At 46.5% G+C, this 13381-nt stretch overlaps 1 protein-coding gene across 9 annotated transcripts in view; it reads left to right on the top strand.

Moving 5' to 3' along the window:
- Positions 1 to 13381, top strand: part of DGKG (diacylglycerol kinase gamma) — a 217004-nt gene that overhangs the window by 147991 nt on the left and 55632 nt on the right. For 8 of the 9 annotated variants that reach the window (XM_033211966.1, XM_033211963.1, XM_033211970.1 and 5 more), the window contains one exon: positions 6900 to 6990. In XM_033211966.1, coding sequence (XP_033067857.1) covers positions 6900 to 6990 — 91 coding nt within the window. Of the gene's footprint in view, positions 1 to 6899; positions 6991 to 11283; positions 11378 to 13381 lie in introns of all 9 variants that reach the window. The other variant, XR_004437236.1, reaches the window with a different exon arrangement.

Genomic DNA, 13381 nt, shown 5'->3' with positions numbered 1-13381 from the left:
CAGTTTTCCCAAATGTGTAGTTTTTGGCTTAGGTTCTTAAAAACTTGAATTAGTTGCCAATTCCAATAATCAGATTTTACATGAAAATATATTTCTGGATTCTCTTTCAAAAATGTCAGCTCTGACAATACTTGGGCCCACACTCCTACACGGCAGCAGTTGTGGAACACGTGAGTCCTCCCATCCTGTTCTGAATTGTGTCATCTCAAGTTGTGTCTGGGGAGCTTGGAGAAACCTTGGAAAGCAGTTGGTCCGAGTCCTTCATTTTTTCTTTTTTTCAGACGGAGTCTCGCTCTGTCGCCAGGCTGGAGTGCAGTGGCGCGATCTCGGCTCACCGCAACCTCCATCTCCCTGGTTCAAGCGATTCTCCTGCCTCAGCTTCCCGAGTAGCTAGGATTACAGGCATGCACCACCATGCCCAGCTAATTTTTTGTATTTTTAGTAGAGACTGGGTTTCACCATGTTGGCCAGGATGGTTTTGATCTCCTGACCTCATGATCCACCTGCCTCAGCCTCCCAAAGTGCTGGGATTACAGGCCTGAGCCCCTGTGCCTGGCCCCAAGCCCTTCATTTTTAAGATGAGGAATCTGAGGCCTGGGGATGCTGAGCAACTCTCATGAAGTCAGGTGCTGGTGCGTTTGATAATGGGGTGTGGGAGCAGCTTTGCCCGCTGGTGCAGCACGGTCTCCACTAAATCATTCTGCCCTCCCTGCATGCAACACAGAACACCATCTTGTGGGTGGCATCTGTTTCACCAGGCCTCCCAACCTAATGCTAACTGACACCCAAGGCCTAAGTAACTATGTGAGGCATGAGTCACTCCGAGAACCTGATTATCAAAGTCCAAACCACAAAGAGGAATACCTTCACTTCAAGGGCTTCTATTTCTAGAAATAACTGTAGTGTTCTCTGTGTAGACTTCTAAGCCCAAATAAATGTTTTCATGTTTTCACAACTTCAAAAGCCCGTTGCCCTTAAAACTTCCTTGATTCTCAGGAAAGGGTCCCCAGAAGCTCGGGGTGGTATAGGAAGCTGAGTACGTAGCCTCTGCTGGTAAAGTGAATGGCCAGCAGCTAGCTGGGTTTCACTGTGGACATCCTTGAAAACAGGCTATTCATAGCTGTCAGGATGATGGATTCCAGCCCTAAATTGCTGACAAACATAAAAGAACATTTTTAGTTAGTCTCATTTTTTCTCTCATCTGTCTAATGAAAAGATTCAACTAGCTAGTGTGCAATTGATGTTATTTTCTTATAAGCCAGGGGGCTATTAAGAAAATCCAGAAATAGAGTTGAGCCATGGTGTCACTATTTGTATTTGCCATTTCTCCATGTGGCTGAGAGTCCCTTGGAGCACACAGGAGGATCTTCTACCTCAAGAATGGGTTCATCTGGGTAGTTCAGAGCCTGACAATGAACCTAGGAGTTTCATGGAACGGGAAATCAGCCTCAGAACAGCTGGTTCAGGATTAGTCATTTCCAGCTGAAAGGTGATTATAACAGGGGAAAAAATGGTGGGCCAAAGACAACTTAGGAAGAGAGATGCAGAAAAAGCATTCCAGCAGCCATTAAAACATTGTTAGTTTTATTTTCTTCAAAAAATATTGGCTACCTACGATAGACTCCCCACAGTAGACCCGCCCTTACCCCTGCAGCCTTTGGGGAATGCGTCTTCTTCCAGTGATTGTGTCTCCTAGCAACAAGGAAGGAGAGCTACTGAGCACTTACTATGCATTAAACACCTGCTTGGTACTTTGCATTTGCCACATAAGCCTCACAACTTTGTGAGTAGAAGATAATGTTCCCATTTTGTAGAAGAAGTGAAGGTTCAAAGAATTTAAATAACTTGCCCAGCCAGTGAGTGGCAAAGCCAGTCATGAACCCTAGCCTCTCAGCTCTCAGATGCCATATTCTTGTACAATAGAAGATGAAACAGACAAAAACTCAGTGCCACATTCTGCAGAAATGGTCCTCCTACAAGGGCTAAGAGTAAAGTAGCTGGGGAAACATCTTCAAAAGAGAAGAAGGAACATTGCACTCAGGCTCTCTGGTGGTCAGGGAGAGTGGGGACTGCATCTCCCAGCTCAAATTGCAGGGTCTATAGGCTTTTCTTAAAGGCTTTGGAAACGGGTGGTGATGGTGGTGTGCTGGTGATGATAAAGCAAAAGGAAGATGAGGCAGAGAAGAATTCACTTCCATCTGTGAATGTCCTTGTTTGTAGCAATAAGGAAATCCTAGAGTAACCTACCAGTAAGCTTCTTCTGAGAACTGGTAGGTTCTCAGAGAAGGAGATGGTGTGTGTAAAATGTTTAGCAGAGTGCAAAACAAAGGGCCATGGGAATAGAATGCATTCACTTCTAGCCAAAAAGTGCCTGCATTGAAAGAGGAGAAACAGAAGCATTTCCATTTTGAACATATCTAAAAGCCACATCCCTCGTGGGTCAGAGGTTCAATGTTAGGTCTTGGTGAAGCTATTAAAAGCGTATAGGCTCAGCCGGGCATGGTGCCTCACGCCTGTAATCCCAGTACTTTGGGAAGCCAAGGTGGGCAGATCACGTAAGTCCAAGAGTCCAAGACCAACCTGGCCAACATCATGAAACCCCGTCTCTACTAAAAATATAAAAACTAGCCGGGCATGGTGGCACATGCCTGTAATCCCAGCTACTCAGGAGGCTGAGGCATGAGAATCGCTTGAACTGGGGAGGCAGAGATTGCAGTGAGTCAAGATTGTTCCATTGCACTCCAGCCTGGGAGGCAGAATGAAACTCTGTCTCAAAAAACAAAGAGGGGAGGGGGGACAGGGGCGGGGTTTTGCTTGTCTTATTCATCACTTATCTCCAAGCCCTATACAGCACCTGGCCCATAGTAGGGGTCCATAAATGTTCAATGGATGGATGGATGAATGAAAAGATTAACCAAACACAAAAGTGTTGTCTTCCGGTTACAAAGATGACTGCCACAGAAGAATCAATATCCTGTGCCCCTCTCTCAGGAGATGACACCTGCCATCTATCATGCTGTCTAAAACAAAAACTTGGCCATCACTGTGACCCCTCCTTTTTGTTCTGTAAGCTAAAATAACTCCTAAATTTTAGCTTGTGACTCTCCCCTGCTCTTCTCTTCTAATACTATTGTCATGACACTTGTTCAGGCCCTTCTCAGCTATCTCCTGGATTTCTATACCACCTCCAAACTATTTTCCAAACTTCCAGTCTCTACCTCCCTTTCCAGTCCCTTCTCCACAACTGGAACAGAATGATCTTTTAAAAACCTAAATCTGATCAGGTCAATACTGTCACCACCTCCCCCTCCCATACCACTTGAGGATGGTCCATGACTCCCAATAGAATTTTTTTTTTTTTTGAGATGGGGGTCTCACTCTATCACCCAGGCTGGAGTGCAGTGGTGCATTCTCAGCTCACTGCAGCCTCTGCCTCCCAGGTTCAAGCAATTCTCCCACCTCAGTCTCCCAAGCTGCTGGGCTTACTGGTGCCTGCCACCATACCTGGCTAATTTTTGCATTTTTAGTAGAAACGGGCCAGGCTGGTCTCGAACTCCTGACCTCAGGTGATCCACCTGCCTCTGCCTCCCAAAGCACTGGGATTACAGGCATGAGCCGTCGCGCCCCACCAGATTTTAAGATAAAGCACAAACCCCTAAGTGTGGCATGCCCATCCTTCACAGTCTTGCTCCTGTCTGCCTCCACCCTTACCTGGCCAACCCCTACCTTGAGTTCTGTGTCCCCTCCGGCAAGACTATTCTCTCTCTTGCCTGTCCCATGGCCTAGCTTCATCTGCCTGAAATGCTCTTTCTCCACCTTCCATGTTTGCCTTCTACATCCTTCTAAGAACTGGGTGTCTCTCTTGCTACGAACCCCGGTGCCTGGTTCTTAGCTGACCACACCGTGGTCTGTTTCCTGTCTGTCTTTCCCAGATGTCCAATGCGTGGAATGCTATTTTGTTCTTTGTTGTACCTAGCACACCTTCTCTAGTCCCTGGCACAATGAATGTCTGTTGAATTGATGAATACTTCGTCTCACACCAAACCTGCACTTTCTCAGAAGTATATTAGCAATTAACATCACTTTGGCCAATTGTGTGACCAGTCAAGATAATTAATCAAGGATTAGGGTATGGTATGATTCTGAAAAAATCTATTAAACTAGACATATGGGGAGCATATTTTTTTTCACCAAAAGTCAAGGCACATAATATAATAAATATGATCACATTTTTTCTTGCCCAGAAAAATATTAATATATAATATCTGTAGCTACACATCCTTATCTGTCATTTTTGCCTCACTATGTTATCTGAATATGCCAGCTCAAGACACTGAAATAATAATAGCTAATAAGTAAGTAGCTGGCATTCTTGATGAGCCTTCTACACAGCAAGCCTATGTGAAGTCCTTTGCTGTCATCTCATTTAACTTTTCAACTACCTCTTGAAGCAGATATTTTTCTTATCTCTATTTTAGAGATGAGGAAACTGAGGCTTAAAAATCTTAAATCACTTGTCAAAGGTTACACAGCCAGCAGTGAATGAGTAGTCCGTTTGATCTTCTCAGTTATTCTGCGATGCTGACCTAACCATGACCTCTTAACCTTTATTAGCTCATCAGAAGAGCTACTACTGGGCAAAAATAGCTGTGGCTTCCGGAAACTTTTATTAAAACTCTAAATCTCCTGGCAATAACTTTCAAAAGTCATGATTCAGGCCAGCAGTGATATTTGAAAATGGAATCACAAGCAAGTCTCCTGGCTACAGAGATGCTCTTGCTGCCAAAAAGGAATGCTCAGCTTTGGTATTTATGACAATCTGTGTTTTTCCTGTTACTTAGTCTTTTGCCATCATTGACTGCAGAAAGGCACTGACCCTCATTCTGTCCTCCCTGGAGAATCCTCTCCTTCAGGTTTAACTGGTTCTATCCTTTTCCATGTTTTCATTTCCCTGGGATCTACAGCAATGTTTCTCAGTCCTGTCCACTGATCGTTTGCATAATGATCACTTGGACACACATAAAAATGCACAATCCTGGGCCCCGTTCCACAACTGTCTCATAGAATCTCTATAGACTGGAGTCCTGGAAGCAGCATTTTAATCATATTTCCCAGGTAATTCTTGTAAATACCAATGTTTGAGAACCACAGGCATAGGCTCTCGAGGTCCACATGACTCACAGTATCCCCTGGACCAGCAGCACTGAAAATGAGGAATCTTGGGCCCTAACCCTAAACCACTGAATCAGAATGTGCATCTTCATAAAATCTCCAAGTTTTATTAGACATTCACATTACTGTGCATACCGAGAATCAGTGATCTAGAACAATGTTTCCCCCAATTATTTCCCATCATCATGGCATGCACAGAAAATGAAAATCTACGTATGGCACACTGGAAATACAAATGAGAATGTTTGCCATGGCATTGGGGCTCAGCCTGTCCCAGATCCCACCTGGCCGCTCTGCAGGCTGAGGAGATTGACATTCCAGGTATGCCTGTGCCACACACAGCACATGGGCTGAGAAGCACTGGTCTGCTTACAGTATACCCAACTCTTCTAACTTTGTTCATGAGGCATAATTCCCACAGCTTGCTTACTCTTACTCTCTTCATCATTGATTTGTTCTTTTCGTGCATACTAAGAGTCAGAAAAGCTATTTCCCAACCAACTAGATCTCAGAAGTCTTCATACAATGGAAGAACACAGTCTCATCTTCAAGTTCTAGGTAGACTCTTGGGAAAATCTGCAGAAAAGAGTTGTGTCTACTATTCTGGAGAGTCATCTGCTACAACCTAAGGAAGATGAGGAAAAAATAAGAGCCCTCTTCCCTCTGAAGACTGCTCCTTTCCCCTTCGTCTGCAAACCTGAGGAGAAAGGATTAGCACCATGCAAGGTGGCATCCTCTCTTCTGAGTGCCAAGAAGAATGTGATTTTTGTTTAATCCTTCCTTAGCAAAATCTGTCAGCTCGTAAACTGGACAGGTGTCCCTTCTCTTAGCCAACCCCTGATAATGGGGTAACAGTTGGGGTGGAAGGAATGGAATACCTTCAGAAACATTTCCTAGTGAGACCATCTGATCCAAAGCACCAAGTGTCAGGACACACCATCTGACTTTGCAAAGCCCCCAGCTACATGAGAACCCCATTGATTGATTTTTTTTTTTTTCTCTTAAGGAAAAGGCTGAAAATTTTTAAAGCTCAAAGTAGTGAACTCTTACTATGAAGCAAATATGACAAGGCTTGCCCTTAACTGAAGGATTGCCATGGCCTAAGCAAATACATTTGAGGAAGGGGGGAGGTGATTATTGCTACCAATCAACCCTTCTTTTTTTCCAACTTGGCTGCAAATCTGTATCTAACTCTTGCCACTCTGCTTCCCCCAATCACAGCCTGGACAATGCAACACGCATTTTAGCTGGGTTAGTGTGGGGCTATCCCTCCTCTGTCCTAAGACTGCACATCCCTCAAGTCTTAGAAGAATCTTCCCTTTACACCCCAAACATACCCAAAAGAGAGTTCTGCCTGAGTAATGGAAAGGACAGTGACCAGAGCACTGTATCGATATTTGCCACCTCTGGCTTGACTTCTCATAGAACTCTTTCCTTAATGCAGCTACAGAGACCTTCTTCCTGTTCTGACCAGGAAGCTCGGGGAGCAGTTGGTAGTTCACTCAGGGTTGCCGTGATGTCTAAGAAATAAGTGGATTTTCTCTAAGTTCCGAGCAAGAACAGTTGGTAAAAATTTCTATTCCTTGATCATCTGATTAACAAGTGCAGAAAATGTAAGACTGGGGAAATTGCTGAAGGCTCGGACCTCCCAATCCAAAGAACGTAGCTATTTTACATGACCATTTCAAATATGGAATATTGAGGCATCTCTCTGCTTTGTGGTCCAGGATGAAGAACAAGCTGTGGTACTTTGAATTTGGTACCTCGGAGACTTTTGCAGCGACCTGCAAGAAACTGCATGACCACATTGAGTTGGAGGTAAGTTCCCAAGTGGGGAGAAGGCTTCCTGGATCTTGGTTCCACTCCTAGATGGTCACACATGCACAGGATGTATCCTCTCGGGACCTTAAGAGGTGACCCAGAGCTTAGTCTGTGTTGTTTCTCCATCCTGTTCCAAAACACCTCCATACCCTCACTCAGAAGGCTCCAATGACCTGTCTAGAGAATCCCTGGGGGGCTGTGGAACTCAGAGGCCCCAAGACCCCTGAGCCACACTTCATTCCAGCCCTCAGCCCTCCTTCCATGGCCTTGCAATTGCCTCTTTTCTGAGAGGTAAAGCCTCCATTGCCGTCAGCACAGGGAGAGGGGCTGCTATTGGAGAGACAATGTCCCAAGCCTGGTAAAAGTCTGAGAACTGGTGTTACAGGGCAGCAGGGGTGGGGAGTATAGGAGCTGCAGCCAGACATCCCCCAGCTGACCTGCCTTGATTTTCACATCTGCTTCAAGGAGCTGACTCACAGTTACCCAGGGTCAGTTTTGTGGGTATGCAACCTTTGTGGTCACAAAATGTCCCTATGCTTAGAAGGGCCCTTGGTTTCATGCTATTCTGTCACTCTCTTGCAATCCTTGATAATTTTCTAACAAAGAACCTGGCATTTTCATTTTGTACTAGGCCCCACCAATTATGTAGCCAATCCTGTTGGTGCACTTGTGTTTCACTAACTCTTCCGGCACTTGTAGGGGCCTGCCTCAGACAGTCTGCCTGCTGGCTCCCTTCCCCTGGTTGATAAGCTGTCCACTTCCCACCCTCTCACCCCACATTGGCTGGGCTTCGCTCCGGAAGCCATCTCACTGATTGCTATGGATAGCTCCTTGGTCTCTGGCCACCTGAAAGTCCAAACTTCTATGCACACCTGCTCCGTGGGACTTTACGCCCATTGGTTCTCTTGTCCAGAGTTCTTGCTACCAGGCCTACCTTCCCGTGAGATTTAGGCCTGTAGTCTTGTTTTCACTTGAGGAAAACAAGTGGAAGAGGCAGCCAGAGAGTTCAGCCAGGGTAGGCTCCTCTTGGCCCACCAGCTTGGCCTCTAAACCTGCACTGCAATCCATGGGGCCTGGGCCTGCCTTGCAGGAGGCGCATGTGGCCTGGAGCAGTGTAGGAAAGCCCTGCCCCTCCCTGCCGGAAGGGCCCCTGTGCTCCTCACTCACAGGGAGTTTTCACAAACAAAACACGAAGCCAGAGGTTCTGTGCGGCTGCCTTTGACTCATCTGCCTGCCTCTCCCCTTCGGTTGCTGGGTTACCAACGCCAGGGTGGGAGGCGCCGATCTGGCTAATCCCCTGAACTTTCGGCCAGCTTGGTAAGAGGACAGAGAGGCCAGGCGCCAGGGTGCCTGTCCCCAGGTGGTACACAGAGAGTCTGAGAAGACGGTCCTCCTCTCTTGATGTGTGAACGCAGTGCTGGGAGCCGAGGAAGGAGGAGAGGCCTTGGCAGAGGAACCGAGTGTGGCTAACAGGGTTATGTGTGCATTTTTTCCCCTTGGCACGGCAGTCTGGTGGGGTCTCTTTAAATATACCACAAGTGAGGGACAGCCCTGGCCTAACCACAGCCAGCTGCAGGCGCACAGCGACTGCTTGTTCTCCCTGCAGCTGGCCTTGAAATTGTGCCCAGAATACAGCAACTTAGCTCCCCTGCCTCTGGCCTGCCCTCCCGGCTCCAGGCCCCACAGTTCCCTCTGGGTTTGAAAGACAGAGGCTCTTCCTCAACTGCAGAGGGGGCCTCGTTGCTAAAGACACTGGTGGCCTCTGGAGGGGGTGGGGTTGTTCACTGGTCTGGAGGGGGGGGTGTTGTTGGGAGCTTTCAGAAGCACTTCCTGTTTTCCTTATCTCTCCATAATGAGTCTTTTTAGTATTTATTCATGAGGGTTAGCTGGGGGAGTGGGGCTGAGCATGTCATGTGATGGGCAGCTTCTGACAGCCCTCAGGATTGGGGCAGGCACCATTTCTGCATCCAGAGAATAGCGGTGGATGGTCCTGTGCCTTGTGATCCAGAGGGGGACTGAGAGAGACAGACAGGGGTGAGGCATGGGGTTAACAGGTGTAAGGAGACTGCAGAGCCTTGCAGGGAGATGGGAGAGTGTCAGGGGCCTCAGGAGGAGCTGGTAAGAGCAGCTATACTAAGGGACCTTCTAAATGTGGTTGCCGCAGACAACAGGCCAGGCCTTTGAGAACCAGCACATGACCCACCAGGCCAAGGCCATCTAATAACCTCACTGAGGCATTGCTACTACGTTTCACCACCTTCAGTTCCCCACCCCAGCCTTTATTTCAAAGTCACACAACCAACCCTGTGAACTAAGTAGTCCAGAGATTATTATCCCCATTTTATGGAGAAGCAAGCTGAGGCACAGAGATTTAGAAGGGTAAACTGGGCCGGGTGCAGTGGCTCACACTTGTAATCCCCAGCATTTTGGGAGGCTGAGGCAGGTGGATCACCAGAGGTCAGGAGTTCGAGACCAGCCTGGCCAACATGGTAAAACATTGTTTCTACTAAAAGTACAAAAATTAGCCAGGTACGGTGGTGGGTGCCTGTAGTCCCAGCTCCTCCGGATGCTGAGACAAGAGAATCGCTTGAACCTAGGAGGCAGAGGCTGCAGTGAGCCGAGATCATGCCACTGTACTCCAGCCTGGGCAAGACAGAGCAAGACACCGTCTTAAATTAAAAAAAAAAAAAAAAAACGGTAAACCGAAGGGAGAGAAAAGTCCAGTGGGACAAGAAAAAGTCACGTGCTTTGACTGCCAACCATAACATGTCCTAATACGCTATAACCACACAGCGAGGCAAGTATTGTCACATTTTAAAAATGAGGCTCAGAAGCATTCAGTTTCTCAACCAAAACTTCATTGCTGAAAACCGATAAGAGAGAAGATTCCAGATCTTTTAGAGTGAATTTAGCTTGGAACCCAATAAATAGAGATTTACCTAACAGGTGCTAGAAGCGGTAAAGTCTTCAGCAGGAGGCACTGTTTCTTCCTCCTTAATATGCTGATTTCCTCTCAGCTCATGCAGCTGGGCAGGTGTGCTGAGAAATGCTTTGCAAAGAACGGAAGACTCAGTCCTACTTCTCATTTGAGGAAGGAATAGATTCAGGCTGCATCATAGGAGAGAGAGTCAGAGAGGAGGAAAACTGCCTTAAAGTTTGCAAAAGGTCTTCCCACACAGCGTCTCATTTATTTTGATGCACAAAACAGGCAGGGCCAATATTAATGTCCTCACTTTACGGATGAGGGAACTGAGGCTGACGGGTTCAGTGATTACAGGAAGGGCACAACTGTAAGGAACTTAGGGGAACAGACAGTGAAGTCTATTTCGGTTCTTCCTTTTTTATTTTCTTTTCTTTTTTTTTTTTTTTTTTTTTTTTTTTTTTTTGCCAATCTGGTAAAAAGTTGGATGGTGAAACTTAAAGCTCAAATGAGAGACTGCAGGGAAGGTCTCCATTAAAAGCCATTCGCGTGGCAAAGCATGGTGTCTCACACCTGTGATCCCAGCAGGTTGAGAAGCCAAGGTGGGCGGATCACCTGAGGTCAGGAGTTTGAGGCCAGCCTAGCCAACATGGTGAAACCCTGTCTCTACTAAAACTACAAAAATTAGCCGGGTGTGGTGGTACAGGCCTGTAATACCAGCTACTTGGGAGGCTGAGTCAGGAGGATGGCTTGAGCCTCGGAGGCAGAGGTTGCAGTGAGCTGAGATTGTGCCACTGCACTCCAGCCTGGGGGACAGAGCGAGACTCTGTCTCAAAAAAAAGAAAAGAAAGCCATTCATGTGATATGCAGGTGATTTCTCTGAGGCTAGTGGCTGTTTGAGAAGGAATAAAAGACTTGGTCTCATCTCTGAAACAAAGCTTGTGGCCAACTGGGCCAACTGGACAAGAGAGAAACTGAAGGGAGTCCACAGAACACACAAAAGCTGTTCAATATGGCACTTGCTTAACTAGTGCTAAGGAAACTAGATCCAAAAAGTCCTGCAGAGCCACGTGAGTCAAATCACCCTTGACCCTGTTTTTTAGGGCCCTGTGACTCAGGTAGGGGAGAAGGTGACTCTAAATCTCCTGCTCACCTGCAGACACTTGGCCAGGGCCCTGACTTGGAGTCACAAGGCCTGGCAGTGAGCCCTGGTCTGTGCTTAGGTTAAGCAACTTATTGAACTGTATATCTGAGCCTCAGTATTCTCATCTATAAAATGGGGGGCATAGGGGTTAGTCTACCTCCTAAGGCCATTATTAGGATTAAAGTTTTCAGGGCTTTTTGTTTTTGTTTTTTTATGTAACTGGCAGTGGTGCTAAGTGCCTCACGGAATCTGCAAAGCAGCCCTAAGTGGCAGGTGTCATAATCACCTTTCCAGAGAAGGGGGACAGAGGCTGAGAGAAGGTAAGAGGCTCACCTGAGGTCCATAACCTGCGAGCGATCAGGTCAGGCTTCAAATCCAGATTTGCCAGACACCTGAGAGTTTTGGGCAGTACAGGCACTTGAGAAGCTCAGTCTAGAGCAGAGACTCTTAACCAGGTTTGGGCATATCCAATCTCCTTATCATTCACAGTCTTTATTTTAACATTTCAGATAACGTTAAAAGCAGGAATTAATTCTTTCCATTTGTCAAAACGGGAGCATAAAAAAAAAATTGCAAACGTTCACCCTAAATGCTTCTTCTATGAGACCACAAAGGAAAGTCTGTGAACATGAGTGCTGTACCTGGAAACTGGGTGCTCCATAAATCGTTGTGGGCTCTAATTAAGAAGCCAGCCTGTCGGCCAGGTGTGGTGGCTCATGCCTGTAATCCCAGCACTCTGGGAGACTGGGTAGACTGGGTAGATCACCTGAGGTCAGGAGTTCGAGACCAGCCTGGCCAAAACATGGTGAAACCTCATCTCTACTAAAAACACAAAATTAGCCGGGTGTGGTGGCACATGCCTGTAATCCCAGCTACTCGGGGGACTGAGGTAGGAGAATCTCTTGAACCCGGGAGGCGGAGGTTGCTGTGAGCTGAGACCATGCCGTTGCATTCCAGCCTGGGTGACAAAAGCAAAACTCTGTCTCAAAAAAAAAAAAAGAAGCCAGCATGTCACCCGCACCCCACCCTCACCAGCCCTGGTCTAAGGCAGTCTCTCAGGGTGCTCCTCTCTGACATCTCTTCCCCTCCAGAGGCTCTTAATATTCATTCTAACCTGATTTCACCTGATTAAACAGGTGTGGGGTGGGGTGAGGAAGGCACACAGTGAGTCACCTCCCCGACCCCAGGCCCAGAATAACCTTACAGAGCTTTCTGGATGGGATCATAGTTAGGTAGAGCAAACCAGACAGGCTTCAACTCGAGCACTTATTTTACATTTTTTAAAGATGTTTCATTTTACTGGCTAAAAATAAGAACTTCCAAAATTCCTTGATTTTTTTTTTTTTTTTTTTTTGACAGAGTCTTGCTCTGTCACCAGGCTGGAGTGCAGTGGTGTGATCTTGGCTCACTGCAACCTCCGCCTCCCAGGTTCAAGTGATTCTCCTCCCTCAGCCTACCAAGTAGCTAGGACTACAGGCGTGCACCACCATGCTCGGCTAATTTTTGCATTTTTAGTAGAGACAGGATTTCACCATGTTGACCAGGATGGTCTCAATCTCCTGACCTTGTAATCCACCTGCCTCAGTGTCCCGAAGTGCTGGGATTACAGGCATGAGCCACTGTGCCCAGTTCAATTCCTTGATATTTAATCCAATCTTTAAAACAATATTCACAAGGGAAGGCCAGCCAGCTCCATTAATATGAACTAATATAAACTTTGATGGAGGGGAAGTAAGTCCAAATCTGGAAGCTGCTCAAAAAATAAAAATAAAAAAAATTCGGGTTATCCAGTATATTTTGGGCATCTCTGCACATCAAATGCTCCTTTTAATTGAGGATTTTTTAAAATACAGAAAAGTCTTGAGAATAGTATATCAAATACTCCCAACTCCCCCTCACTCAGAATTGATATTGTCATTATTTTGTCTTATTTCCTTCAACTATTTTTCCTTTTTTTGTTGTTGTGGTTGTTGTTTTGTTTTGTTTTGTTTTTTGAGATGGAGCTCACACTGTCACCCAGGCTGGAGTGCAGTGGTGTGATCTTAGCTCACTGAAACCCTTTCCTCCTGGGTTCAAGTGATCCTCCTGCCTCAGTCTCCTGAGTAGCTGGGATTATAGATGCCTGCCACCACACCCAGTTAATTTTTGTATTTTTAGTAGACACAGGGCTTTGCCATGTTTGCCAGTCTGGTCTTGAACTCCTAACCTCAGGTGACCCACCCACCTCAGCCTCCCAAAGTGCTGGGATTACAGGCACAAGCCACCACACCCAGCCCCTTCAACTATTTTTCAACAGAAGAAATAAAATACTACAGATAAAGCTG

This window comes from Trachypithecus francoisi, unplaced genomic scaffold, assembly GCF_009764315.1.
Source record: "Trachypithecus francoisi isolate TF-2019V2 unplaced genomic scaffold, Tfra_2.0 Lachesis_group0, whole genome shotgun sequence".
NCBI classification, from domain to species: Eukaryota; Metazoa; Chordata; class Mammalia; order Primates; family Cercopithecidae; genus Trachypithecus; species Trachypithecus francoisi.
This window is presented reverse-complemented; position numbering and strand designations above follow the sequence as displayed.